Genomic DNA, 26311 nt, shown 5'->3' with positions numbered 1-26311 from the left:
TGAAAACGCGGGTTGAGCAAAACGCGCTTCTGGCTAGTAACGAATTCGGAGTTCTTGTCGCATCGTCAATAGGAGAAAACTTTCAAGATCTTCAAACGAGCGCTAGTGGATGCGCCCGATTTTAATGACTAAGGTATATGCATATTGGCCGGCCAGAATCGGCGACAACTTAGAGTGATTTCGTCACATGCCCTATTCGCAAGGCAAAGCAAACCGAAAGGGCTACTGCCTTGAGTCCAAAGCTAAGGTAGGCAGCCTTGGACGAGGGCTCACACGGAGAGAAGGCTGCTGCTACTGCACAAACGTGTAAACAGCGAAATTGCTCGATTTCAGTGAAATTAACGGACACAGCTGCTTGTAAATATGCGTTGATCCATTCGCAGAGCAGTCAATGTCTAGTTTTCGGTAAGGAGTGATTTGGTGGAGGGTTCATATTTTGTGTTTTTGGAAAGGCCGTCATCAAACAAGACCCGCCTTGCTAGCTCAATCGGTAGAGCGTGAGACTCTTAATCTCAAGGTTGCGGGTTCGACCCCCGCGTGAGGCTCAAATCCTCACCGCGATTGGTATAGCCACTCTTACGGGTTAGTTACTTTTTGTCAATTTTTCAGGGTAGCATTATCAACTCCTTCTACGTACGCCTCAAATTCCAACGTTCGCAACAGGAACCCTAGTGCTTTTTCTCTCAGCTCCTTGCGTCTTAACACTCAGAAACTCTCCATCTAAGCCCCTTAGCCCTCCAGTCGCAATTATGCGGCAGCAAGAACAGCAAATCTGGGCCTACAGTTCTCTGCGGACCAAACTATGCACAGCAATGATCTTCATGTTCGCGTTTGTCATGTGCATTGACGCCATCTTCAGCTGCCTAATCGTGGCTTGCTGTAACCGACAAAGGCTGACTCTCCTATGGGCTACCCTTATGGCCTTCGGTGGCACTCTTCATGCTCTGTTAGGTCTCCTCGGAATCTTGACATGGTGGCACTCTACCCGTCCTCGTCTGTCTAAGATGCCCATCGACTGCTACGGTTGTCAAACAGATGTCCCCGACGTCGGTCTTTGTGGCTTCCTCAATGAAAGTGCCGCAAATGCCCACATACCGGGATTCGTCATCACCTGGATACCTCATCAAATCGTCCGCGTGGCGGACATGATTTCCGGGCACTGAATGCCTTCCCATTTGCCTGACCGCAGGACCGTCAAGAAAGACGGCGCCGGCGAAGGCAGCGCGTGTGGCGCCAATGTTATAACATCATGCACACAAGATGGGAGATGGGAATCGAAAAGTCCACGAACCACGGAAGTCTGGTGTAGTCATCACAGAACGCCTGCAGGCTCTGCACCCTCACATCAGTATAAGTAGCTACCAATCCGTTTCACAGGTGACCATATATGACCCCTTTCCCAACTGGCTCGAACAGTAATCAGAGAGTACGCGCCAACTTGAACACCACGACAATGAGACACTCCGGCTCTGTCAAGACAGCGCGGAAAGACTTGAAATGAGCAACTGCGATACAACGATGGAACCCGTGTTCCACTGGGTGAGCAGCAAGTACGTGTACGCAGAAACCACACTGAACTGAGGCAATTCTCATTGTCAACTCAAACCGCCCCCCCACGTTTGCAACATAGAGATCCTGATCGCTTGCGTCAAGTTTTGTCCTACAGCTGCGAGCACATGCGCCATTCCTAACCGGAGACTTGAGTCTCTTTTCGACGATGAGGTGAATGTTATTACAAGCTCTGCCTGATAGATGCGCTGTTAGGGAACATTCGGGCTGGTTTTTGGATCACAACTCGGCTCATCGTATCTGCGTAGCAGTTGGGTTTTCTAATTTTGTGTTGTAAACATGGTTAGTCGGGGACTGGGAGTGTTTATTTCGATATTGCAGTAGCTAAACAAATCTGATTAGATGCGAACCATCTGCTTTCTATTCTAGCCCATTTGGAAACCCATCTTCTCTAAACTCACATTGAGCGGTGAGCGCAACCTTGATGCCGATATCCTACACATTTTCAAAGCCTTGAAATCCACGCCATCTCTTACCAAGCGAACTTTACTCTAGGTTTAATATTACACACGTCTGAGCTGAGATCTCATATTCCAACCGGTAGATTACAATAACGCCTCTTCTTGTTCTTGCGTAGAACCCTTAAAGTAATGTTTGAAGCCTTCGTAGCTTCCTAGACCGAGCCCGCTCCCGACGCCTGCCGCCAAGCATGTTAGAGTGCCCCCTCTGAACAAGCCACGAACACCCTCGGTGCGGAAAACTTCTCGTGCTACACGCAAGGGGCCTCTGACCGTGCGAGGTGGGGTGTGCTCAACATGTCTTATCACATCCCCTTTGATTCCGACTGAAGTCGGAAATAACAAACGGGGACGTGGCTTTTGGGCCCCGGCTGCCAGTCTCATCCTCGTCTTCACCACGTCAACAGGGACGAAAAGGAAGGAAGCAAAGGCACCAGCGAGGCCCGCACTGAGTGTGTGAACCTGGATCTGCTGCGTTATGCTTCCTTGACCTTGCCTGCTGTTTTGATCCAGCCTTTTTAGTAATCTTGCTGCCAGAGACTCGTAGAGTAAAAACGTCAGGCACGTCCCGGGTATGCTGCTCGTTACCAGAGCCGTATATCCTGTCCATAGTTTTGTGGGCTGTTTCATAAAACTTTTCAGCATTTTCAACGTGGGCGACTGGCGTTTGGGCGACCCCTCGTCTTGTTGATATACCTGCGCATTCTGCTTCAGAACTTCCGCGGGATTAATAATGGCACAGGCCACGAGGTCGGCAGCGGCACTACTGGCGCCATGGAGAACTGGCAGAGGCACACCCTGGAGATACCCCGCTGCTTTGGCGTCTTTGGAGGCCTTCTTCAAGCCCTCATAGATAGTGAAGAACGCAGCAGCTGATGGCATGCCGGTAACTAATGTCGGGCCGAAGCCCTGATACAGCCCCTGGAAAAGGGACCGGTGAAACGATCCATTGGCGTTTTTGTAGTGCGTTTTGTAGGCGAGTGACTGAGTGCGAGTAATCAATGTATCGATGGGATGGATCAAAACATCAACGCCCAAAGCGGCGATCGCTGCAGCCTGTTCACAGCTTAGTTCAGAACCTAAAGATGATAGCAGGGCCCCAACAGGGGTTTGCGAGTACACACGATCGACACTTCTGAGCCGGGGCTGAGAGACATGAATTTTGGTTGAGCTGTTATTCGAATGACGGAGTTGATGAGAATTCTGCCAATCTATCTAGTCATGACGGGTGTCCCCGATAATATGCAACCTGAGGTTGTCGAGCAGTTTCGGCGGCCGCGGCATCATGCCAATCCGGCTTCAGCACGTCCAAGCTCCACACGGCGAAATATAGCAACAGCTATGGGGCTAAACTCCGATACGTGCACGCGTCGCAGCGGATGAATAGTATGTTCACAAGTCGCAATTTGCGCTGAACGACATCCTCAACTCGTTGAACGTACTGACCAATCGTCACAGGACTCAACACGAATGGCCATGTTGGACTTCCATGGAAACTCTCCCTATATGCATGCGAATTGGTTCAGGAGCCGTATTTTTCCGATTCTCTACCTACTTGCCGTTCAGGCGTCTGACAATAAGGGCCTCAGGCAAGTGCCGGAGAGTAGCGACATGTGTCAACGTGAACACCCAGTTCCCGCGCGACAAACCAGACAAAGCTGACTATTGTTCCTTTCTGAAAACCCTTCAGTAGTTTTTATATCGTAAATGAAGACTTTGTCGCGATTACGGGGCTTAAGTCGTGATTAAGGAAGTTGATACCTGCTTTCCGGCCAGGTCGAATAATTTCAAAGTGATGGCTAACCTGTATCGCGCTTGAATAGCATAACACTGACGTGCTACCTCCTTCACGTTGCTCTGATTTGAAGCTTTCCCTAGGCACCGTGTTGTACACCGTCCAAGGGCTTGTGTCAATGCATCACTCGCAACCCCCTCAATCCGCATGATTTTATCGCCATTCGGAATAATTTCGGTGACGTCGCATTCAACGATGTCTACGCTGTGTTTGATCGGGTTATAAAAGCATAATAATTTCTTCTCTGAGACTATGCCTCTAAAATAGAAACGTCCCGAAGGTTACCTGCTTCAACTGTATGGAATGTACGCCTTGCGGTTGTCTCTAAGTCAGAGTACCGGCACAGCGAGCGGAAGATTTTCACTGATCTGTCGCGGTATTCTGCACCCAGTGGTATTAGTGTGGACCTATGCCTCGACAACCTTCTCTATACGCTGGTTCTAGTAATGAAGCAGTTGGTCGGTCGCTTAATGGGGACTTTCTCTACAAGGACATCAAATAGATTCGAATGCTTCTTTGCATATCTCTCCGTACGACAGTACAAAACCAGATCATCTGGGCGCTGTTTAGATATCTCGATATAGCTTACATCAATAAGAGAAGGGGTCTGTACCGGCGCCCTTAAAAGGCCAGTACATGCATCCCGAGAACCCACGAGACTGCCACGGGCCGATGAAATCTCGGAACCGATCAGGCTCTGAACTTTAGGCGGAAAAGGCCTTATATTACCCATAAAAACGACTCGTGGGCCACTGCGGAGAGTTATTCGCGAGGGACTGCCACAACACGGATGGGGGCATCGAGGCAAGACTGTGCGCTATTGACTAACCAGAGGCATCGTCGACAGGGAATCCCAAATTGTCAAACTGCCATCCGAATGACGACACAATGGGGCAGATTCAAAAAAAGAGAGTTGTTAAGCGACGGCTGTTGCACCCGGTCATGGTTCCCCTTTTCCCGAGATGAGACGAAACGAGCGGACGGGCGGCGCAGCAGGGGCAGCATAATGAGAGACTACACAGGCCGCGCCGGTTCGTGCTGGCTATTATGCCGCGACCGCATACAATCCCTCATATTGCCAGAATGCCATCATACTTGTTTGCTGCAACGGTATCGGATCATCCCAATGTAAAGCAAAAGGGGAGGCCCTATAGCGAAGCAGCTCATATAATCATTATCCGTACAGAAGTGACGAACCCCATCACATCTTAGGGTCGCATCGCATGAGCGGTTACGCATCACCCGCCCTCCTGGACTTTTGGACCGTCCAACTGCCCTTGCATGCCGCATTGCCGGCCATGGACTCGAGCCAAAAAGCCGGCATCCTTCTCCTGTGCATGGCAGCACTGCGGCATCGCCAAAGGCCCAGATTCGCAGGGGTGAAGCATGGCAAATTTCCTCTGCCTTGATTCCTGCATCTGCCAGCTCAAACACCCGGAGTCTATCGAGATCTGGTCTAGCCAATTGCCGTGAGTAGCACCGCGCGATCGACTTCGAGAAAAAGGCCCAAAGAGGGGGTGGTGGACACTTTACTCTATCCTGACTGCGCGATAATCTCCTTACTCAGTGGGCTCAGGCTGGGTCGATTCCGCCTAGGACTTATACCTAGCAGGAAGCCAACGCGCCTACAGGTGGAGTGAGCAGATCCAAACCATTCAGCTCTTCAACTCGCCGAAACGATTGCTCCATAACAGGGGCCCTCCTCTGTTAGCAGGAGTGGTTCCTGCAGTGGCCTCAAGTTCGAGATTTTAGCTTACTTGGAACTTGTGGGCCTTGATTCGCGGTTAAATGCGAATCGAGAAAAGCGCATGTCGACGGTGTTAAGGGGCTAGACGATCCCGCCATTTGGATGCTAGCGCCAACGTTGAACGGTTGACGCCAACTCTACCGAAATCACCGCCCCGTCTCTTTCTTGACAGCCGAGTCTGCCTAGAACACTGATGAGTTATCAGACGTGTAAATGGTTCGAGATAAGCAAAGCCAGCGACACATCACAGTCGCAGTCGCAGGGCGTCTTATTGTCCATGTCCTACTCGACGGGTGTGACGCTGAAGGTCCCGCATCCTGTTGCCGTGGGCTTTGGCAGCGTCACCCTGAGTCTCCCTTCCGGCCGGCAATTGCACCCAGCAGCGGAGAAGAGTCGCATCCAAACCTCACAGCCTCGCCACAGCGTCCACAAAACCCGCCGCAAACGACTGAGGACAAGGGTATCATCGCGCGCCGTGCGCTTCCCCCGATGGGGGCAATGATCTCCTCCCCCCGGTTCCCTCACAAAAGGCTCAGCCCGAAAACTCTGAATGTTACAGCGAGCGCGCGGAGGATTTGGTCCTGAGTCTGGGTTGGGTCGGGTATAATCGAGAGGTGTTAATGAGGCGATATCAGCGCTGTTAAGCCTTCAACGTCACTTCGTCGCCCACGTACGCGCGGACAGGACCTCTCGCTGTCTACTTTGAACGTAGCTTTGACCGCGTTTCCACCAGGAGAAGAAAAGAAGAAGAAAAAAATAGCCAACGCTCGAGAGCATGCCCCCCGGTCAATACCTGGTCTCTTCTATAACCCGCGTCCCACAGGCGGCTTCCCGGTGCTCGAATCGGACGGTCCAGCCATCGGAAGCAAGTCCGCTTCCAGACTGGCACGCCTCACCATCTCCCAACGGCATTTGGACGTTTGAAATCGCTTGGGCCTGATACTTTCGTGGGACAACAGGAGGCAAATGTCAGTGGGAAGTGATTACGGCCAAGCCTTTTCGATTCATCCGGCACCCCTAACCCCGAGCGTTCTACCGCTTCCTACAGATCGTTCCCGTCATCGTTGCTAATCGTCGCCGTGCCCCCGCCCTCGGCCTCGGCTACGATCTTGGTCCTCACGACCCTGCCCGTGGTGTCTACGTAGATGTTGCTAAACGCCTCCAGCCCGGGGTACGGCGTATACAGATACTGCAGCTCAAACTCCTTGACCTGCCCGTCGACCGTGATGGTCTTGTTGTGGCCGCTGAACGTCATGTCGCGGCTGTAGTAGCCCACAATCTTCAACCCGCTCTCGTTGCCGCTGTTGTCCAGGTAGACGTCGTACAGCGAGCCGTTCTGGGCCAGCACACGGTTCGTGTGCGTCCGCCCGGAGAAGTCGTTGACCGAGTAGAGGATGTTGTTCTCGATGCGGTACGTCAGGTCGCGCTTCGCCACCGAGCCGGCGGCGCTCTCGACGGGGTCCGTGATGACGTCGGTCGTCTTGTTGACGATGTCGCTGACGGTGTCGCCGAGCGTCGCGATGATGGGGTTCAGGTCGATGCTCGTGAGCACGTCGTCCACCATCTTGACCACATTCTCCAGGCGCGCCTCGAGCTCGACCTTGGCTGAGACGTTGTAGATGCCCAGCTTGACGCGGTCGATGCTCGCGTCGACGCCGGCCGAGAAGTGAAGCAGGTTCAGGACCTTGGCGTCAAGGTTGACCTTGGCCGTGAGGTTCTGCACCTCGATGCTGATCTCGCCGACCGACACTGAGGCGTTGAGGTAGACGTCCGGGATGGGGTTCAGCGTGTCAATGCCCGTCTTGGTGTTTGCCGTCTCGTACACGGCAGACTCATTGTCGCCGCGGCGCTTCAGGTCGTAGCCGAAGTAGCCGTCGCCCTTGGGCTCGTCCTGGGCAAGGGCGAGGGTTGAAAGGGTGAGGAGGGCGAATGCCCTGGTCACAAAGCGGGCCATCATGGTGGTTTGGGGAGGAGAGGGTAGTCTCGAAAAGAATGAATGAATGGCCGATATAGGCCGTTTGGTGATGTGTGAGACGGACTGAACAAAGGGGCCGCGGGGACGAGCGAGGTCTGACGATGTCGGGGGCCCAACGATACAAGTATGGCCGATCGACTCGGCTGAGATGGCACGAGAGATGTGAGGGGAGGGGTGTAAGTCCCGGGCGTGATGACAAGAATGAAGGCTTCGGGGGCCGTCACTGCATCGAGAACACCACCCTCCATAGTACAACCCCCTCCCCTCTTCTCCCCCGACATAACATCCTTGGGCTGTCACCGACAAGGGCATATCTCTCCCACTTCCAAGTTGACGGCCGGGTCTCACTCTGGGAAGCCGCCTCCGCACGCTGTGCCCCCGTCCCCAGCGAATCCTCCGACTGGCTACCATCGAAAAAAGTTCACGCAGGAGCATATCCACTCCTCCCCCCATCCGTGTTTGTCAAGCTTGGTTCCGATGCAACACGGCCAGAAAACGCATACTGCACGCATGAGGAGAACGGGCAATTCTTCTGGTCTGCTCATTTCCCATCCTAGAACCTGGGTATGAACATGGAATATTCCAAGGTTTTTCTGTCATCCCATCACATGCGGTCCCCCCCTCTCAGGCTTCGGCCCGGTGGCTTGCAGTCTGTCATGGGGCTCATGCTTGTCTCACAATCCGACTCTCCTATGAGAACGAAGCATCACTATGAAAGGCCAACAGCTATGATGAACGAATAGTCGACTGACCAACCGGAAAAAGAAAAGGGGTGGACACCGCCCATACGGAACCGTTGCCAATACCCGCCCTAGATATGGGGTACGCCGCGTTGCATCAGACCCCGCCAGGGATATGGATGCATGCTAATGGATGCCCATGTGTGAGCGCCATGGAGATGAGTGACTTGACAAGCTGGATGCACTCCGCGATGGAGCAGGGGGGTTGAAGGAAAGCAGAATGAGGTAAATTGACAACCTTGATTTGATTCCGGCACACACGCACACGATGCCGCCTTATATCCCCCGGGCGAGCCCAGTCGGTCGCGAGCGCAGTCCCTCTTGCAGCTCACCAGTGTTCCCCGAGTCTCTCACCTGGTGTCCCATCGTCGCTCCTTTCAAACCCCACCACACACTCCTTTGTCCCACGTGCCCAGTCTCAAGATGAGGTCCTCCATCCTCTCCCTCCTGCTCGCGGTCTTCGTCGCCCTCGTCGCGGCGCAGACCCCAACTGCGACGGACGCGTCAGAGGCAACGGCGAGCACCGCGCAGCAGCAGTCCCCATCGACGCCAGAGGCCACAGGAACACCTACACCAACCCCAACCACCGCGCAGGGAACGGCGTCGTCCGGCGGCGGCAACGGCGGAGGCGGCACAACCTCCGCCCCCTCCAGCACGCCGCCCGCAGACGTCTACCTCAAGGTCCCCCAGCTCTCCGTCGGCCGTATCGAGCTCGACGTCGACAACCTGTCGGCGGAGGTGAACCTCGCCGCCGAGGTCGCCAAGCTCGTTACCATCAACGCCGGCGTGCAGATCGGCATCGAAAAAGTCAATATCACCATCGTCGACGTCGAGGCCGAGCTCGAGCTTGTCATCCGCCTCGGCAACCTCGTTGACATCGTCAACCGCACCCTGGCCTCGCTCGACCTGAACCCCTTGCTCATCAACCTTCTCGACACCGTGGGCGACGTGGTCGACGACGTCATTGGCGCCGTCGACGGACTGCTGGGCTCTATTGTGAACGGGGACACCAAGATCAACTTCCTAATTGACAACCTCGGAAACATTGTCCAGGAGGTTGCGAGCGGCGCCACCGGCGCGTTGAGTACCATCATCGGAAACTACCAGCAGAACATGACCTTCACAGGGAACCAGCAGGACCTCGGCAATGGTCTGGTGCAGAAGACGTTCGAGTACGCACCGCTCAGCTCGCTCGTCAATATCGTCTTCAACACTCTCGGCCAGGTCGTGAGGGCGACCGTGGTCAAGGGCGGAGGAACTGGAAGTGGAAGCTCGACGGCTTCGGGGACGGTAGCGCCAACATCTGCTGTGACGACTGCCGCTCCCACGACGACCGCGGCTGCCAGTGCATAATATTGTAATAACCGTAGAAGCCGAGAGTGTTCAATAAAAATTCATGTCGATGATACAGAATGTCCCATTACTTTCGTACATGTTGGTAAATAAATATTTTGCAACATGGTGTAAGTGTAAGTAAATTGCTCTCGGTATCGAGATTCCAATAGATGAAGATTGTATCTCTTCACTCATCACGCGCAATTATCATGGCAAATAAGGCAACTTGAAAGTCATGATCAATTGGTCATTATACTAAATATCCCATCCTTTGAGTTCCCAACGCCATCCGCATTTCGTTTCATTAAACCGACAAATTAGTACGCCAGCTGGGTGCTAAGACCGTCCAGCTCACGAGCCCACACGCGGTGCTGAGCGATGGTGTAGAAGAACTGCTCCAAGAATCCCTTGCCGTTCTTGACGATCTCGACAGTCTCCTTCAGGCTCTCCGGCGCAAACGACTTCATCGTGACGACACCGTAACTTGACTCAACGTTGCTGTCGTTGGACAGAGTGACCTCAGGCAGAGTGACAGCAGTGCGGATAAATTCAACAGCCTCGCCAGTGGCAGCGATGGCCTTGAGGTGACCAAACGCCTCGCGGACCCAGTGCACGGCTCTGCCATTCTTGGTTAAGGTCTTGATAGATTCCTCGCCACCGGGGACGAAGATGGCATCAACCATGGTGGACCTGAAGCCCTCGAGGTGGTGAGCGGGCATGACACCCTTACCAGCTGTCTTGGAAACTCCTGCGGGGAAGATCTCCGAGCGACGGGTACCAATCACCATAGGAATGGCCATTGAAGCCGCGATAGCAGCCTTGGCGGCGCCGAAGGCAACAGGGTCGAAACCGTCAGCAATGATGATGGCAACACGGCGGGACATAATGGTGGGCGTCTCGGGCAGGAACTCCAACTGGCTGAGACCCTTAGCCGTGTTTCCGTGGTTGGCGCGGCCAGCCTTCTCGGGCTTGGTGCCACCAACCATCTCAGCAACAGACTGGGCCAAGCCAAGGTCAATGTCAGCAAGACGCTGAGACATGCGCTCGTACACAATGGGATCCTCGCAGTGGTCCAGCTCGAATGCAAAAGCGTTCGTAGCGTGCATCTTCTCAATGGGAGACAGACTGTTGAAAAAGAGCTGGGCCTGGCTGAAGTGCTCCTTGAACTTGGCGCTCTTGGTGCGCTGCTTAATACCCTCCACCTTCTGGGCGAAGTCAACGTAGGCACCAGAGACCTTGGAGTGGTTGGCGGGGGGGACAGCCTCGTGACGGTTGGGCCAGTAGTTGACGTTGCCCTTGGAAATAGTTTGACGGTGCTGGCCATCTCTATTGAAGTTCATGACAGGGCACACGGGCTTGTTGATAGGAAGCTCCTGCCAGTTGATGCCTAGACGAGTAATTTGGGTATCAAAGTAAGAAAAGTTGCGGCCTTGAAGGAGAGGGTCGTCGGAGAAGCCAATGCCGGGAACGACGTGGCTGGTGCAGAAGGCGACCTGCTCGGTTTGGGTGAAGTATTCGTCGGGGTTCTTGTTAAGCTCCATCTCTCCGACGTAGCGGATGGGGATCAGCTCCTCAGGCCACACCTTTGTGGCGTCAAGGATGTCGAAGTCAAAGTCATGCTCCTTAGACTCAGGGAGAACCTGGATACCGAACTTCCACTTGGGGTAGGCGCCGTTCTCAATGGCCTCTGCCAGATCCTTGCGGTGGAAGTCGGGTCTTGGCCAGCAAGCTTCAGGGCCTCATCCCACACGAGCGAGTGAACGCCAAGTGTGGGAGTGAAATGGAACTTGACAAAGTGGCGCTCGCCCTTGTCGTTAGTCAGGGTGTACGTGTTGACTCCAAAACCTTGCATCATTCTGTAGGAACGAGGAATGGTGCGGTCAGACATGGCCCAGCAGAACATGTGAGTGGCCTCAGTGTGCAGGTACTGGAAGTCCCAGAAGTTGTCGTGAGCACTTTGGGCCTGGGGAAACTCGAGTTGAGGTTCAGGCTTGCCTGGTTTTGGTCAGTATACTGTGCTCCCAGATTAGGTATCAACACGGCAACTTACCTGCATGGATAACATCGGGGAACTTTATGGCGTCCTGGATGAAGAAGACGGGAATGTTGTTCCCGACAAGATCCCAGTTGCCCTCCTCCGTGTAGAACTTGACAGCAAACCCGCGAACATCGCGGACAGTGTCGGCACTACCTCTGCTACCGAGGACAGTGGAAAAGCGGAGGAACAGAGGAGTCTCGCGCGAAGTGTCGGTCAAAATGCCGGCGTTGCTCACGTCTGCAGCACTCTCGAAGAGTCTGAATGTACCAAAGGCACCAGCACCTCTGGCGTGGACAACTCGCTCGGGGATTCTCTCGTGGTCGAAGCGGTGAATCTGCTGACGTTAGTAACCATTCTTGGGGGTATTGGACAGTAGACGTGATGAACCTTTTCTCTCCCGATTTGATCTTCGAGAAGCGTGGGACCAATCTGGTCGTTGTTGGTGACTCTCAACCAGTCGTCTGTGTTCTCGATCTTGACTCCAAAGTCGGTGGTCATGGGAGCCTTGGAGTTAGGCTCAACCATGTTCTCAGCGAGCTGAGCGTTCTTCTTGTTTGATTGGCCCATGACTACGTTTCCGGCTTTCTTTAGGGTATCAGGAACAATGCTTGCCATCTTGAAATAGAAGACTGGGAAAGGAGGAATGGCTTGTACGAGGAGAGAAGAGAGGCAAGAAATAAGAAATCTGAGACCCGGGGGAAGACAAGGAAGTTGAAATCAAAAGATCAAGAAGCGGGCACCTCCTCAAACCCCCCAGTCAACCCAGTCTTTATAAAGCAAGTGTTGCCATTGGGCCGTCAACCTTTGATCCATGTCCTGTTGCTCGAGCAGCACACTGAAGTCGATCTACTGGCGATGCCTGACGTCAACCATATGCTCACAAACCAGTCGAGAACAACGATAGTCGCCCCTCAACAGGCAAGGGGCCGTGCTTCAGAAGGGAGCTCCATTGGCGGGACATTTCTCGAGTACCACGGCAGTTATGGTGGATGTGCGCTAGCCTGGTTTGCTTGGGCGAGGAGCGTGGTGGAAAGAGACAGACACGGCGGTAGCAGAAGCAGAATGTGTGGGATTGTTTGGTGTAGAGAGATCAAAGAAAGCGCAGGCGCATCGCGATTTCGCCATGTTGATGTCAGAGCTCCAAGTCGCCGCGTCCCAAAACAGCATGCGCCCCTGTCCATGCCTGCCTTGCCAGTCGGACGTATGGTCCGGGAAGTGGAGAAGAGGAGCAGATGCTCCAGTTTGCTGTCCAATGGTAGCCCGTCATGCCAGGCACACCAGGTGATAAAGCGGGCCACTCGCCAAACTCTGGGAGTACGTACCCCTTTAGATCCAGATGCCCCTCGATTGCCCCTCAATAGCCCAAGCTTCTTTCTCTTTTCCTCCTCCACCTGCATGTGCAGCGAAGCCATTGGTAACAAGACGCGCCTCATTCGACAATTTGCAACACAGGTGAGATCATGGCCCGGTAATTCATCGAGATGCACTTTCATCGACCCAGACCGGGAGGGGGCTCTGATTCCGAAAAGCCCATCTCCTCGGTATCCATTTGTTGCAGCTCTTACGTTGGAGCCCCCATCCTCGATCCGGCAGTCCCTTCGCAGTACCTACCTTGGCCCCCATTCAATGCTACCGTCTCAACAGAGTTCGATTGACAGCCAACGTGGGAGTGACATCTGCATGATCCAAATTGCACGCAATATGGAGTAGCAAGTGCAACGGCTAGATGTTATTCCCTGCCAAGCTTCACGTTCTACCGACCTTGACTTGACAGGTATGATTCCCGTCATTGCAGCAAGTAGGCTGACTCTAGATGCCATACACGGGCATCGTCGCGTACTTAAGGTAGCACTCGGGGTTTGTGCAAACCAAGTCGAACATTGTAGAGCTCGAAACTTCTTGCCAACTTGAAGCAGTGACATCTCCGAGTATCCACCATCTCCCCGTTGTTCCCACTTCCGTGTTTGTGTGCCTTCGCTCCCGTTTGGTTGAGCGCCGACGTCATAGACCTCACCGATCGCCGTCACACGAACCCACTTCCCGCCTCACCGGCACCGCAACGGTCCAGACTCCGGTCTAGCTTACAACTAGCTAGCTGTTCGTCTACGCTACTCTTGATACTGCGCGAAACCATTTATCGGATTGTTTGAGCAGTCACCATCTCGCCGCGGCTTCCGGTTGAGACATATCTTGAACCGCGAATCAAACGGCTTTGCATCCTGTCGCTCAGATCCCAGTTCATCTACTACATCATTGTCAGCTACCCTTGCAGTACATAGGTGCTCAACCCAACCTCATCGGAGCCGGACCGAGACTACGGACGAACGCAAATCTGTATTTCCCACGTTCAGGCACGGATACACCCCAGCGCCAAATCGTTCGAACATCACGCACATCCCATCCCGTCCGTCGTCAATATGGCTGGCCAGGTCCTCCAAGAGGCGAACCCGCCGCCTCTTCCCTCTCACCTCCCCGACAACATCCTCGACCTCATCGTCAAGAGGGATAAGAAGCCTTTGGACGAAAAAGATGCAAAGTCTCTGCGCGACTTCCAGAATGCTGCCTGCTATATTGCTGCTGGTAAGGCGATCTTACCCACTCCATCCGCCGCCAGATCTGCCGCTCGTTCGCAGCTGACAAGCCCCAGCGATGATCTTTCTGCGCGACAACGTGCTCTTGGAGTCAGAATTGAAGTTCGAGCATATCAAGCCCCGGCTGCTGGGTGAGTCCACACCTTAATGTCCCTTTGGGACGATCCCCTAACAACGCGTCAGGTCACTGGGGTACCTGTCCCGGTCTCATTCTGGTATGGTCCCACCTTAACCGACTTATTCGCAACCATGATATGGACATGATTTATGTCATTGGCCCGGGCCATGGCGCCCCCGCGGCTCTGGCGGCCCTGTGGCTTGAAGGCTCTCTCGAGAGGTTCTACCCTGGCGAGTACGATGTCAGCAAGCAGGGCCTGCACAACCTCATCACGAGGTTCTCCGTCCCCGGAGGCTTCCCGAGGTAAGGATATTGTCGTCGTGTCGGTCGTGGCCGTGCGCTAACATGCCTTAGTCACATAAACTCCGAGACACCTGGCTCGATCCACGAAGGCGGTGAGCTTGGCTACGCCCTGTCCGTGTCGTTTGGCGCCGTCATGGACAACCCAGATCTCATCGTGACCTGCGTTGTCGGTGACGGTGAGGCTGAGAGCGGTCCTACTGCTGGGTAAGTCCGTGTTCTCGTGTAGAGGAGAATCATGCTGATGAGTCCTAGTGCATGGCATGCCATCAAGTACCTCGACCCCAAGGAGTCGGGCGCTGTGATTCCCATTCTCCACATCAACGGCTTCAAGATTAGCGAGCGCACCATCTTTGGATGTATGGATGACAAGGAGATTACCGCCCTGTTCTCCGGCTACGGGTACCAGGTGTGCATTGTCGAGGACCTTGAAGACATCAACACCGACCTCTCCAGCGCCCTGGAATGGGCGGTGGCCGAGGTCAAGAAGATCCAAAAGGCTGCCCGCTCCGGTGAGGCCATTGCCAAGCCGCGATGGCCGATGATTGCTCTGCGCACTCCCAAGGTGGGCTCACCTTTTACAGATTGCATGATCACACGCTGACTTGTTTAGGGATGGACTGGACCAAAAGAGGTGGATGGAGTCATTGTTGAAGGCTCCTATAAGTCCCATCAGGTTCCCTTGGCTAAGGCCGGCTCCGACGAGGTTCATCTCGGAAAGCTGCGTGACTGGCTGTCGAGCTACGACATTGAAAACCTCCTTTCGGAAGGCAAGCCGACCGAGAGCGTTCTCGGAGCGATCCCCAAGAACGCCGCCAAGAAGCTCGGCCAGCTCAAAGCCACCTACGACCCGTACATCGGCCTCAAACTCCCCGACTGGAAGCCGCTTGCAGTTAACCCCGGTGAGCAGGACAGCTGCATGAAGGTGACGGGAAAGCTTCTGGATAAGGTGATGCAGGAGAATCCGCACAGCTTCCGCATGTTCTCGCCCGACGAGCTGGAAAGCAACAAGCTCGACGCCGTGCTGGATCACACCGGCCGCAACTTCCAGTGGGACCAGTACTCGCGCAACCAAGGCGGCAGGGTTATTGAGATCCTCTCGGAGCACTGCTGCCAGGGCTTCATGCAGGGATACACTCTCACGGGCCGCGTCGGCCTGTTCCCCAGCTACGAGTCTTTCTTGGGCATCGTCCACACGATGATGGTGCAGTATGCCAAGTTCAACAAGATTGCCAAGCAGGTCAAGTGGCGCGGAGACCTGGCATCCATCAACTACATTGAGACCAGCACGTGGACTCGTCAGGAGCACAATGGATTCTCACACCAGAACCCCTCCTTCATCGGAGCAGTTCTCAACCTCAAGGCCCAGGCCGCACGAGTAAGCTCCTCATCTCGCCCTCAACCGGGCGCATTGACTTACACACACAGGTCTACCTCCCGCCTGACGCCAACTGCTTCCTAAGCACCGTCCACCACTGCCTCAAGTCCAAGAACTACGTCAACCTCGTCATCGGGTCCAAGCAGCCCACAGCGAACTACCTAGACGCAGACGCCGCCGAAGAGCACTGCCGCCTCGGTGCGGGCACGTGGCCCTTCGCATCCACCGACGGCGGCGCGGACCCAGACGTGGTGATTGTGGGACTTGGCGTGGAGCTCACCTTCGAGGTCGTCAAAGCCGCGGAGCTGCTGCGCACCCTGGTGCCGGAGCTTCGCGTGCGCGTCGTCAACGTCACGGACCTCATGGTTCTCAAGGCAGAGGCCAAGCACCCGCATGCGCTGTCGACCAAGGCGTTCGAGGAGATCTTCACCGCGGACCGGGCCGTATGCTTCAACTACCACGGCTACCCGACCGAGCTGCAGGGCCTGTTGTTTGGACGGCCCAACTTGGACAGGATGACGGTCGATGGGTACCGCGAGGAGGGTAGCACAACGACGCCGTTTGACATGATGCTTCTCAACGGCGTGAGCCGATACGACGTCGCGCTCCGGGCGTTGAAAGGAGGCGCCAAGGTGAATGAGAAGGTCAAGGCCAGCCTTGATGACAAGATCAAGGAGGTTGAAACCAAGGTGAAGGAGATTCGGGAATTCATCATGGAGCACGGCAAAGGTATGTGATTCGTTTCCCTTTTTTGACTTTGATTGTTTACTGACAATTGCAGACCCCGATGACATTTACGACACTGCCAAGTTTTAAGCGTTATGATATACGAGCCATGATAGATATTAGACAGACTAATTGAGACGTCCTGAGACCAAAAGACCAAACGACCAAAGTGCCGATGAAAGTGATGAACTTATCCAAAGTCAAACAAACAGTGAACAAAAAAAAGCAAAAGGTGTCGTGGACAGCTGGACTGTCCGAGGTTATGCCTCGTGGCGGAATCGAACCGCCGATCTTCTCATTACTAGTGAGACGCTTTACCACTGAGCCAACAAGGCTTGCTTTCCTGGCCAGATGAGGAAGAATATGTAGCGAGATGGAAAGTGGGGGACACAATCTTGGGTGGGTTCGTGGGATGCCGGCGATGAGGTTGGCGAAGACGGGATCGTGCCAGCTTCTCTGAGGGGATCAAGAGAAGTTTGGGGGAGTGCGTGCGTTTGGGATCCCGTCCTGCCGATCGCGCTGTCTTAGCCCGGCGCCGATCGGATTCCAGTGAGCGGCGCAACAGCAACCCGCTAGAGAATTGAACCGTTAGACTTTGGGGATTGGTGCTGGGTCAACGAGCCGTAGGCTTTCTCTTCTGAGTTCACCAGCAAATACGTAGAATAAATTCCATAATGCAAGTCGTTGTCAGAGGATGCAACTCATCACGCTAGGCAAAAGTCAGACCGGGCCTCGCTCACACCTTTGCTATTTGACTGCCGCGCCGCCGGCAACTTGACGGGATGTCAAGTTCACATGGTTGCGGTTCCGTGCTCGAGGGACGCTACTTACTCACTATCGGCATTACCCCCGTGTCACGCACGTATCAGCCTGGGTATCCAGGATTATGTTAGTCCATAAGTACTTGAGCCTCGCCCCACCCCCACCTCGAAATTTCTCCTTTCCGCGTCGCAAAACCACACCCGCCAGACCGACCCCCCCGCGGCTCGAGACAGCACCAGAAAGACACCTGCACGCGCGCAAGCAAACGACAGCGAGCAACGGCAACCAAGCGGACGTGACGGACGGCGTTGCACACCCCCCCTCCCTCCTCACGATGGTCTACTACTTCACCTCCAAGGCGGTGGACCCGGCCGCCTTCATCTACGTCGGCAAGGACAAGTTTGAGAGTACGTGGTGCTTCGTCCGCGGGGGAGAAGGGCGCACACGCGCTGAGAGAGGGAGGCAATCGTTCAGCCGAGCGGATGGACTGACTGCGGGAAACAGATGAGGAACTGATCAAGTACGGCTGGGAGGAGGACGTCTGGTTCGTCGCCCGTTCCCCTTCACCCATGGCGGATCTATACTGACTCTCACCAGGGTACGCATTCCATCTCACTCACTCACTCACCTCCCTCTTATCCACCACCCTCACACATCATCTCACACAAACGTCTCACAACACCACCCACTGACACCCACCCCCAGTTCCACGCTGACAAGCTCTCGTCGGCCCACATCTACCTCCGCCTGCCCGACCCAAAGGACCCCTCGACGACGTCCCCGATGACGTGGGATGCCATCCCCGAGCCGCTCCTCGTCGACCTCGCGCAGCTCACAAAGGCCAACTCCATCGAGGGCAACAAGAAGGACAACGTCACCGTCATCTACACGCCCTGGTCCAACCTCAAAAAGGACGGCAGCATGGAGGTCGGGCAGGTCTCCTTCAAGGACCCCCGCAAGGTCAAGAAGATCCTTGTCCCCCAGCGCGAGAACCCCATCGTCAACCGCCTCAACAAGACAAAGGTCGAGAAGAAGCCCGACCTCAAGCAGGAGAAGGAGGACCGCCTCAAGGAGCTCAGGAAGAGGGACCAGGCGAATATTCTTGCGAGGGTATGTTTTCTTTTTGTTCTCTTCTTTTTTCTTTCCCTCTTGCTATCATTCCATTTCTGTTCCCCCTTTTCTCCCATCGTCGATCCGAGCCGACTTCTTCCTTCCCTCTTTCCACGCCTTGCTAGATTTCCATCACCCTTAAACTACACACGTTCACTAGTGGGCTTACTGACATCCCGCAGAAACGAGAAGAGGCCCGCATCGCGCAGGAGCGCAAGGAGAAGAAGTGGCAGAAGGAGCATGCCTACGATGAAATCTTCACCGAGGAGAACATGGAGTCGACGAGCAACCAGAACCGCGACGCCGACTGGGAGGACGACTTTATGTAGCGCGTCTGCATCTGTTGTTTACAGTTTTTCCAAATTCAACTCGTCAAACCGAACCCGCCGTCCCCGTCCCCGATACTGAACTGCAAATAACGTTACTCGGACTGCTCATTGGAATGCGTTGATTACTTGTGCCTCGTCACTTCATTAGCGCCATCTACTCAAAAAAGGGGTATTCCAAGGCCGGGGCGCACCCCCAGGCCCTCAGCCAGTCAGCTGCACATGCCAATGCCCATACGACTCCTGCCGATGCCCATAGACTCCATTCTGCGCGATAAATCATGGTTGTCGCCCGAAGCAAACTTTTCCCGCTCCTCCGAGCCGCCTTCTTTCTTCTGATGCTGCTGCTCTTCTTCTCCCTTTTCTTGTTCTTGCTTGCCCTCGCTCCGCCCTCGTGGGGGCGCGCGTGACCTGACGAGTACCGGCAGGTCGTCGTCGTCATCCCCCTCCTCCGACACCTCATCCAGATCATCGTCATCCCTGGGGTCCAAGAAGGGCGACGAGGAAGGCTCGTCGTCCCTGTAGGTGCCCTCATCTTCCTCCTCTTCGTGTCGATCCCGGAGGCTGACCACCGGCTCGCCACCCGGCAACCCGACTTCCCGGGCCTCGAGCGCCTCCGCGATGTCGAGAAGCATCACGTCCATCGGACAGATGTAGGCAACGCGCTTCCGCCCACTCCACGCCAAAACATGTCCGCAAACACGGCCGTGGGCACGCTCAATGACCCAAGCACCGCTGTCTCCGGGTATGCCCATGGGCAGCTTCTTGCCGTCACCGGCCAGCTCGGTAGGCGTCTCGGTGGCGGCACTGCTGACTTGGTACGTGTGACTGGGCGTCACCCGTCCAAAGATTTTGACGCTCGTGAGGGCGGGGAGGATGAGCCCCGTCTGCAAGCCGCTCGTGCGAGCCATGCACTGCACCTCCAAGCCCGGCAGCGCGGATGTCGGCGCCACGGTCATGGGGTGCATGACCTTGCCGTGCTTCGATGGAAACTTTCCGTACGACGGTGACAGCTGCTTGCTCTGTATCCGAGGGATGGTGTTATCCTCGGGCAACCTCTCGGGCGTGAACTCAAACAAGGCCCAGTCGATTTCGTGGATCAGGCCGTTCTGCTCCCTGCGCTTGATCCCGCTCGATGCGTAAACCTCTCCGACGGTGAAACTATCCAGGTGGTCCTCATTTGCTGTCTCCTCCGAAGGATAAAACTCTTCGTCAACGTCGTCCATGGCGGGCTGCGTAATAATATAACCATCCCCGCAACCCGGTTCAACCCCAGGAATGTCGCCAGGCTGGTCGTACTCGCCTTCCGACTCATCGTCGCTCTCGTCGGAGGCCTCGCTGGTGACGTCCGTCTCCGAATACGCTTCCGACTCGGATTCGGAAAACTCGCAAGCATAGTCATCTCCGCTGCTGCTTTCCGCCGACGACTCTGCGTACCAGTCGAACCGCACATCATCCGTGTCCCTCGCCATGCTCCGCATCGCCGGATCCTGTGCCTTGGTGTGCTTGTAGATTTCTTCGGGGTCATCCAACATGTGATGAACCGTCATTCCGTACGGCTTATCATCCACCATAACAAGGCCGCCCAAGCTAACGGGCGGCAGGTGGCGGTCCCCCACCCAAGCTCCAATACTGGCGCCGTTACTGGGGCGCGCTTGGAAGTCGGGGTTAGCAGCTTTGACAGCGCCCTCTTCATCTTCGTCGTGTGCTGCGCTTCGTTTGACATCGCCTGGCTGTTTCCGCGACCTCATGACCTGTCCCTTGCACACCTTCAAGCCAAACCCAGACTTGCCGTCAAACAGCTCGCCCAACTTGCGTGTCAGAATGGCCTTGACCTTGCCGACAGAGGTACACACAACCAGAACGGTCGGCTGTGTTCTTGTCGGGGAGCTGCCGATGGACTCAAGGGATACTTCAACTGATTCTTCGCGGTGCTTTCGATAGAAATGGCGCAAGGCCTGGTTGACTTGGGGCATCACAAACGTGTTCCACCTCTCCACGGCATCCGGAGGCAGCGGGATTTGAGGATAAAGCCGGGTCTTGGACGAAGGCGGCTTGGCAGACTTTGTCTCAGCAGGCAGCTCTGCCGGGGCGGCTGTCATATGGTTAGTGTGCAAAGTACACCAGAGCCGTGGGCCTGACTCACCTCCAGCTTCTTTTCTAGCAAGCTGCCGCTTCTCCTCCGCGGCTGAAGGATACGAGCGGCGGGCGGGGCTGGGTTGCGAGACGGGGGCTTTGGTGTCGAATGAGGAGCGATGTGTGTCGACAGACGGGCGAGAGGCCTGTGTGTCCTTTGAAGGTCCAGATGTGCTCTGTCTGGTAGGGGTCCCAACAGGAGAAGATGTCTTCCTGCCAAGGTCAAGGTTAAGGCGATCTTCGAGAGAATTCATATTGTCGAGGATCGCGCATGAATCGAGGCAGCGCGTCACAGTCACTTGTACAGCGGAAAGAAGCTCCTCGTCGGTGGCAACTCCTTGGAGCTGCGTATCAACGGCGTTCCAGCAAGTTTCGACAGCCCTCTTGTACATGGAGGAGCAGCGAATTCCAAGTTGATTAAGGATCGACTCGGAAATAGGCTGAGACGGGTCGGGTACAAGGTTCTCAAGCTTGGTCCATAGTCCAATAGACAGCAGAACCATGGCCAGGGAGTACAGGTCAAGAATTCGAGAGTCCATCTTGTCGTTGATCGGAGATGCCGGCGTCGTGCGAGGGTCCAAGGGATGACGGAACAGAGGAAGCGATGGCGAAACCGGCTCCTCATCTGATGGCGCGTCTGGGAACAGATCAAAAGATGAGATCAGGGGCCGGCGGATGTCCACCTCGCCGGGGCCCGTCGTGAGGTCCGGGGTGGCCATGTTACAAAAGGACACATTCTTGTCGATGATGCAGCCGTGGGTGATACCACGAGCGTGCAAGTCGAACACGGTATTGACGAGGTTCGAGGCCAAACGGAACTTGGCTTCCAAGGTCGGCTCGAAGTCCGGCCGCGAGAGAAGATCGGCAAGGGTGCAAACATTGTAGAGCGGGTTTTGGGTGAAGTTCTCAAAGGAGACTGCGTTAAAGTTGGGCGGGAAATGGTAAACCAGTCCAAGCCGGGAATGCTCCAGATCCTCAAAGTAGCCCAACAGCCGTGGAAGGCCGATCCAGGTACCCGGGGCCCTCTGCGAATCCTGCTGCAAGCCGGCTGACAGTTTCTCGAAGCGTGACATGGGCGGCATGATGCCCGTGACCGAGTAGATGGAATCGAACGTTGCGTATTCCAACAACAGCGGCGCAAACGGCTGACGACCGATGTGCTGTGACAACTCTGACCAGGCCTGTTTGCTCATAAAGACAATGTCTCTCGGCGGGAAATTGGCTCTGGACTCGGTCATGGGCTCTGCTTGCATGGAGCGAATGTTGGTCAGCGTCGCCGGGTCGATCTGCTGAGGCGTCTGCATCCTGGTGGACTCGAAAGGCCTCAGCTCCTCGGTGGAAGCCATGGACTTTTCGAGCTTGGAGCGTGATGACATGTGACCTGAGGAGCGGGTTCTGGAAAGGTCGTAAAGCGTGTCAACCGACTGGGTGAGGTCGGCGATGGCATCGGCGAATACTGCCTTGTCCCATGTTACGAACGGAGTCTTGCGGTCTCCAGCCGACTTTTCTGATACGCTGCCGAGGGGATTCGTATAGCTCTTCCACAAGGCATCCAACTCGGACAGAGTTTCCCGGACTCTCGACAGAATGCTGTGGACTACCTCACTCAAGCCGGCCTTTGACAGTGAGCTGTCAATCTCATCTGACTGGTTAGGATCGGTCCATTCGAGGCCCCAGACAGATACACGGTCCTTCTGGATGCGCAGTTTCCTGAACAGGGACTTGATCTCGGGGTCTTCGGGGGCCTTGGCAGGCTCCTGGACAAAGTCTGAAGACTTTTTTGTGTCATTGTACAGACGACTTAGACGTCGCTGCATGAAACCACCGGTGGTACGGATTCCCTCCATGTCGACGGTTGATGCGGGTGACGACTAAGGGCAGTGAGGACCGCCCTCACCTGAGAGGCGAGGTGCGACGTCGGTGGGTTGAGGAGAAAATGGAGCAAGGGCTGCCCGATGAAACGATTTTTGTGAGTCTTTGGGTCTCTTGGTTCACAGTGACATAATCTGATAACTGTGGATGTTATTGTGAGGTGACTTGGAAAAAAGACCCGGGAGTGGTGATGAAGAATCGGGACTCGGCGTCGGCGTCGATAATCGGGAGCGGATCAGCCAGGCTGTGTGGGCAGGGGCTCTGTTGGCTACCCTGACGAATGAATTGCAACGTCGAGTTCGCAATCTCGTCCGGAATGTGGCAGAGGTGATTACGCGGCTAGAGTTGCATTGGTTGCGCGGGCGTTGCAACGCAGATGCGATGTTCCAACAGTCGCAGCCTTTGAAGTGTCGGTTTGTCTTGTCGGACGCAGCCCCTGCAAAGAATTGGAGTTGCGGTTTACCGGCAAGAGGTACAACAAAGAGGGAAATGAAGAAAAAGAAGAAGTTGGTGTCGAAGCCGTGGGTCTCGTGGTGGTGATCAAGGAGAACGAAGGGCCCCGAGGTTGCTACCAAAGATCCCACGTTTTGGCCTTTAGACCCGACGCAGCGGGAGGAAGGATGCAGTTATTTCGGTGCCTACAGTACGGATGGTCTTTGCCCTATCCTGGCGATAACTCACTAGGCACGGGCGGGAGTACTCTGTACGGACGGCTGGATGGATGGGCGAGGGATGAACTTGGACTAGGTCGTGGGTGGCATCCAATGCCAATGTCAATGTCCAGGTTACCGGGGGTGTGGTGAAAGAGGGAGACTAGACGGAGGCTCCGCAGCGGGTGCACCGACCCTCAGAGTTGCCAAAAGGCATTCGACGGTCGCGGTCCGCGGTCAGCGATCCACAAGTCGTTGATGGCCGTCAAATGGAAGGCCGGCGTGGGACTCTGTCCTCGGATTGTGGCTTGTGGATGGGGGAATGGCAATGCGTAACATGCGATCTGATGCGGTCTGGCGCCGTTGTGCTGTGTGGTGTGCGTGCTCCTGGCTTCCTGCTGCTGGTCGGAATGCTGCTGCCTGAAGACGGAGCGATGCCCCTCTAAGGTAGCCTCGCTTGCCTGGCTTGTCTCGGCTAGACCCGCTTATTAATGGTGGATCACCAGATTGCATCCTTTCTAATTGGTTGAATAATCTTGGAGCCTGCAAAGTGGAGCCAGCTGGGCAGTCGGGGCTTGCCGTAGAACAGGCAGCGGTACGTACTCTTTCCTTCTTGTCCACCACCACCATGTACGATTGCGCCAATGAGACGAGGACAGACACATATCACTTGCCTAGATTTCGTTATTGTGTCTGCTGCTTCTTTCCCAGCATCAAGACACAGAAACTCGCGGACGGAGACAAGAAAGAACCCGAGACAATGCATGTACTTCTCTCGGCTATCATGTGTCGTCGTCGTCGTCGTACGCAAGGCACTCGTTCGACTGCCGTCCACCAAATAAACTGATGATCTCCATGTCAAGACGGCACAATCTGCCAGTCTGCTCGTCTTTCCCATGCTTGATCACCACTCCCCTTTCTTTTTCCACGAACAGGTGCATCTCTTCTACACTCGCGGCATCCACAGTCAACGTGTTGCACGCGGGATCAGCACACCTATCCACGGGTAGCCATCGGACGACAACCTCTCATCACTCACAGTCCTCCTTGGATGCGCCCGACGTTAGCTGCTTGCTCATCATCGCCTTCGTTTCTGAGTAAGCTGCGACTTGATCAAGTGGTAACACCCCGGTTGGCATTATGTATGCGCCCAAGCGGACCGTCTGCGCTAACCTTGCCGTTACCACCGTTGCGTTGTCCCAACTTATACTAGCTGTCCTCTAAAGGGGACAACAGTGAGTCTCGTCATGGTTGCCCGACCAAGTCCGTGTCCGGGTCTACATCTTGTCCCGCACCAACTTACCTTACCTGCCTCGAAGTACACCACTCGAAAGCGGATGGATCGTGTAGTCATTTCACTGACTCGTCTTGATGACCAGGCACGGCGATGCTTCAGCACCAAAAATCCTTCCTCTGAACCCTGGAGTGTATCATCATCCTCATCCTCATCCCCGTCCTCATGAAGTGACTGTTCCCGGCCCCAATCCACATAACTGAGGTCTTGAAGATCGCTTGGTCCACCTTCGTCAAGATCTTACCACTCGAGCAGACAGGCAGTCATGAATCCCACTGCGGAAGTCCATCCGCTGTGGCACGGCAATTGCGGCGTTTCTTCCCGGCAACATGGCACCTCTCCAATGCCCGTCACCCCACGGCCATGGCCGCTGGCGTCTTTTTATGTGGCTGCCTAAACACTAAAAGTCACACATACGGGTGGCATCCACATTGTCTCCGACACACCAACGTGCATCATATCCACATTGCGGCACCCAGCAGCCTTTAATTGCCCATTGTTCCCCAAAGCAGTGACAGACTTCTGGCCAAGTAACCCGGCGAAAGCAGGGGCTCCCGTACTTGTTATGAATGTCCATTTCTTGATCTTCCCCAGGACCTTCCTGCTTTCTGCGGTCGACTCTTGGCGGAAGCAACCTGGTACCGTGGCCGGCACGGAATAACCTCGATGTCGAAATGCAGAGTTGGCCCGACCGAACCACCAGGCGAGAGAGTGTGATGATCCAAGTCGTGTAGCTGCATCGGGGAACCTGTTGTTGTCCTTCATATTGTGCGGCCAACGGCGAATTGCACTGCTTGTAGGAGACATTGATGGAATCATAATCCAAGCCTGTCTGTGGACTCTGGAGACAACCATGCCAGGATAACATCTGCTCCTCTCTTCTGCCACTCTTGATACGCTCGGTCCAACCAGACCGCTCCTTAGACATGTGTGAATGGGGACAATTCTGCTGCCTGCTCGGCGATCACTTTCGAGACTGTTTACTTTGCACACTGACGAATCCAGACGCTTCCCAACACCCTTCACATGCTGCAATGTCGGGCTGTTCGGGCCGCGCAGGGAACCCACTCAAAGACAGTTCCAGTGTGGTTTTCGAACCTGATACATACGAAAGAAATTTCTTTTCAGCAAGTTGCGCACGTAGCTCTCCATTTCCCCTTGTGGCCCCACTGGGATGCCGGCCCAGGGTGTTGCGACTCGAGACTCACGATGATGCATGTTGGTAAATCACAGCGGACTGCTCGGTCCTCTGTTTTGGCCCATGGTGGAAATGTCTCTCGCGGGAGTCTCTTCGTTTCCATAGTGTTAGCGCGGTGCTCCCATTGTAGTTTGACCAAAGCAAGACTCCTTGCTACATTCTGCGGTGTTTGGGCATCTGGTAACCCTTACAT

The 26311-nt window shown here is 55.0% G+C and overlaps 6 protein-coding genes and 2 non-coding genes across 8 annotated transcripts; 4 read left to right on the top strand and 4 right to left on the bottom strand.

Moving 5' to 3' along the window:
• Window positions 1–472: 472 nt before the first annotated feature.
• On the top strand, window positions 473–545 carry ColSpa_tRNA_211. Its single transcript has one exon. It is a non-coding gene; the product is annotated as a tRNA-Lys (tRNA).
• A 6066-nt stretch (window positions 546–6611) lies between these two features.
• Window positions 6612–7523, bottom strand: ColSpa_07835 (uncharacterized protein; the record flags this gene model as incomplete). Its single annotated transcript, XM_049274047.1, has 2 exons — window positions 6612–7271; window positions 7512–7523. The coding sequence occupies 2 exons, from the start codon at window positions 7521–7523 to the stop codon at window positions 6612–6614; spliced, it is 672 nt and encodes a 223-aa protein (XP_049130004.1).
• Window positions 7524–8707: 1184 nt separating this feature from the next.
• Window positions 8708–9637, top strand: ColSpa_07834 (uncharacterized protein; the record flags this gene model as incomplete). Its single annotated transcript, XM_049274046.1, has 1 exon — window positions 8708–9637. The coding sequence occupies one exon, from the start codon at window positions 8708–8710 to the stop codon at window positions 9635–9637; it is 930 nt and encodes a 309-aa protein (XP_049130003.1).
• Window positions 9638–9936: 299 nt separating this feature from the next.
• ColSpa_07833 (catalase-1) lies at window positions 9937–12272 on the bottom strand (the record flags this gene model as incomplete). The annotated part of the gene is made up of 4 exons (XM_049274045.1): window positions 9937–11335; window positions 11368–11614; window positions 11670–11991; window positions 12045–12272. The coding sequence occupies 4 exons, from the start codon at window positions 12270–12272 to the stop codon at window positions 9937–9939; spliced, it is 2196 nt and encodes a 731-aa protein (XP_049130002.1).
• A 1802-nt stretch (window positions 12273–14074) lies between these two features.
• ColSpa_07832 (putative phosphoketolase 1) lies at window positions 14075–16860 on the top strand (the record flags this gene model as incomplete). Its single annotated transcript, XM_049274044.1, has 8 exons — window positions 14075–14237; window positions 14305–14379; window positions 14432–14669; window positions 14721–14873; window positions 14922–15231; window positions 15280–16044; window positions 16095–16773; window positions 16826–16860. 8 exons carry the CDS (start codon window positions 14075–14077, stop codon window positions 16858–16860), a joined length of 2418 nt encoding a protein of 805 aa, XP_049130001.1.
• Window positions 16861–17033: 173 nt separating this feature from the next.
• ColSpa_tRNA_207 lies at window positions 17034–17105 on the bottom strand. The gene has a single exon. It is a non-coding gene; the product is annotated as a tRNA-Thr (tRNA).
• A 761-nt stretch (window positions 17106–17866) lies between these two features.
• On the top strand, window positions 17867–18971 carry ColSpa_07831 (coiled-coil domain-containing protein 25; the record flags this gene model as incomplete). The annotated part of the gene is made up of 4 exons (XM_049274043.1): window positions 17867–17939; window positions 18037–18071; window positions 18238–18642; window positions 18825–18971. The coding sequence occupies 4 exons, from the start codon at window positions 17867–17869 to the stop codon at window positions 18969–18971; spliced, it is 660 nt and encodes a 219-aa protein (XP_049130000.1).
• A 209-nt stretch (window positions 18972–19180) lies between these two features.
• ColSpa_07830 (uncharacterized protein) lies at window positions 19181–22480 on the bottom strand (the record flags this gene model as incomplete). Its single annotated transcript, XM_049274042.1, has 2 exons — window positions 19181–21063; window positions 21115–22480. 2 exons carry the CDS (start codon window positions 22478–22480, stop codon window positions 19181–19183), a joined length of 3249 nt encoding a protein of 1082 aa, XP_049129999.1.
• Window positions 22481–26311: the final 3831 nt, after the last annotated feature.

This window comes from Colletotrichum spaethianum, assembly GCF_022836535.1.
Source record: "Colletotrichum spaethianum MAFF 239500 DNA, contig20, whole genome shotgun sequence".
Classification (NCBI taxonomy): domain Eukaryota; kingdom Fungi; phylum Ascomycota; class Sordariomycetes; order Glomerellales; family Glomerellaceae; genus Colletotrichum; species Colletotrichum spaethianum.
This window is presented reverse-complemented; position numbering and strand designations above follow the sequence as displayed.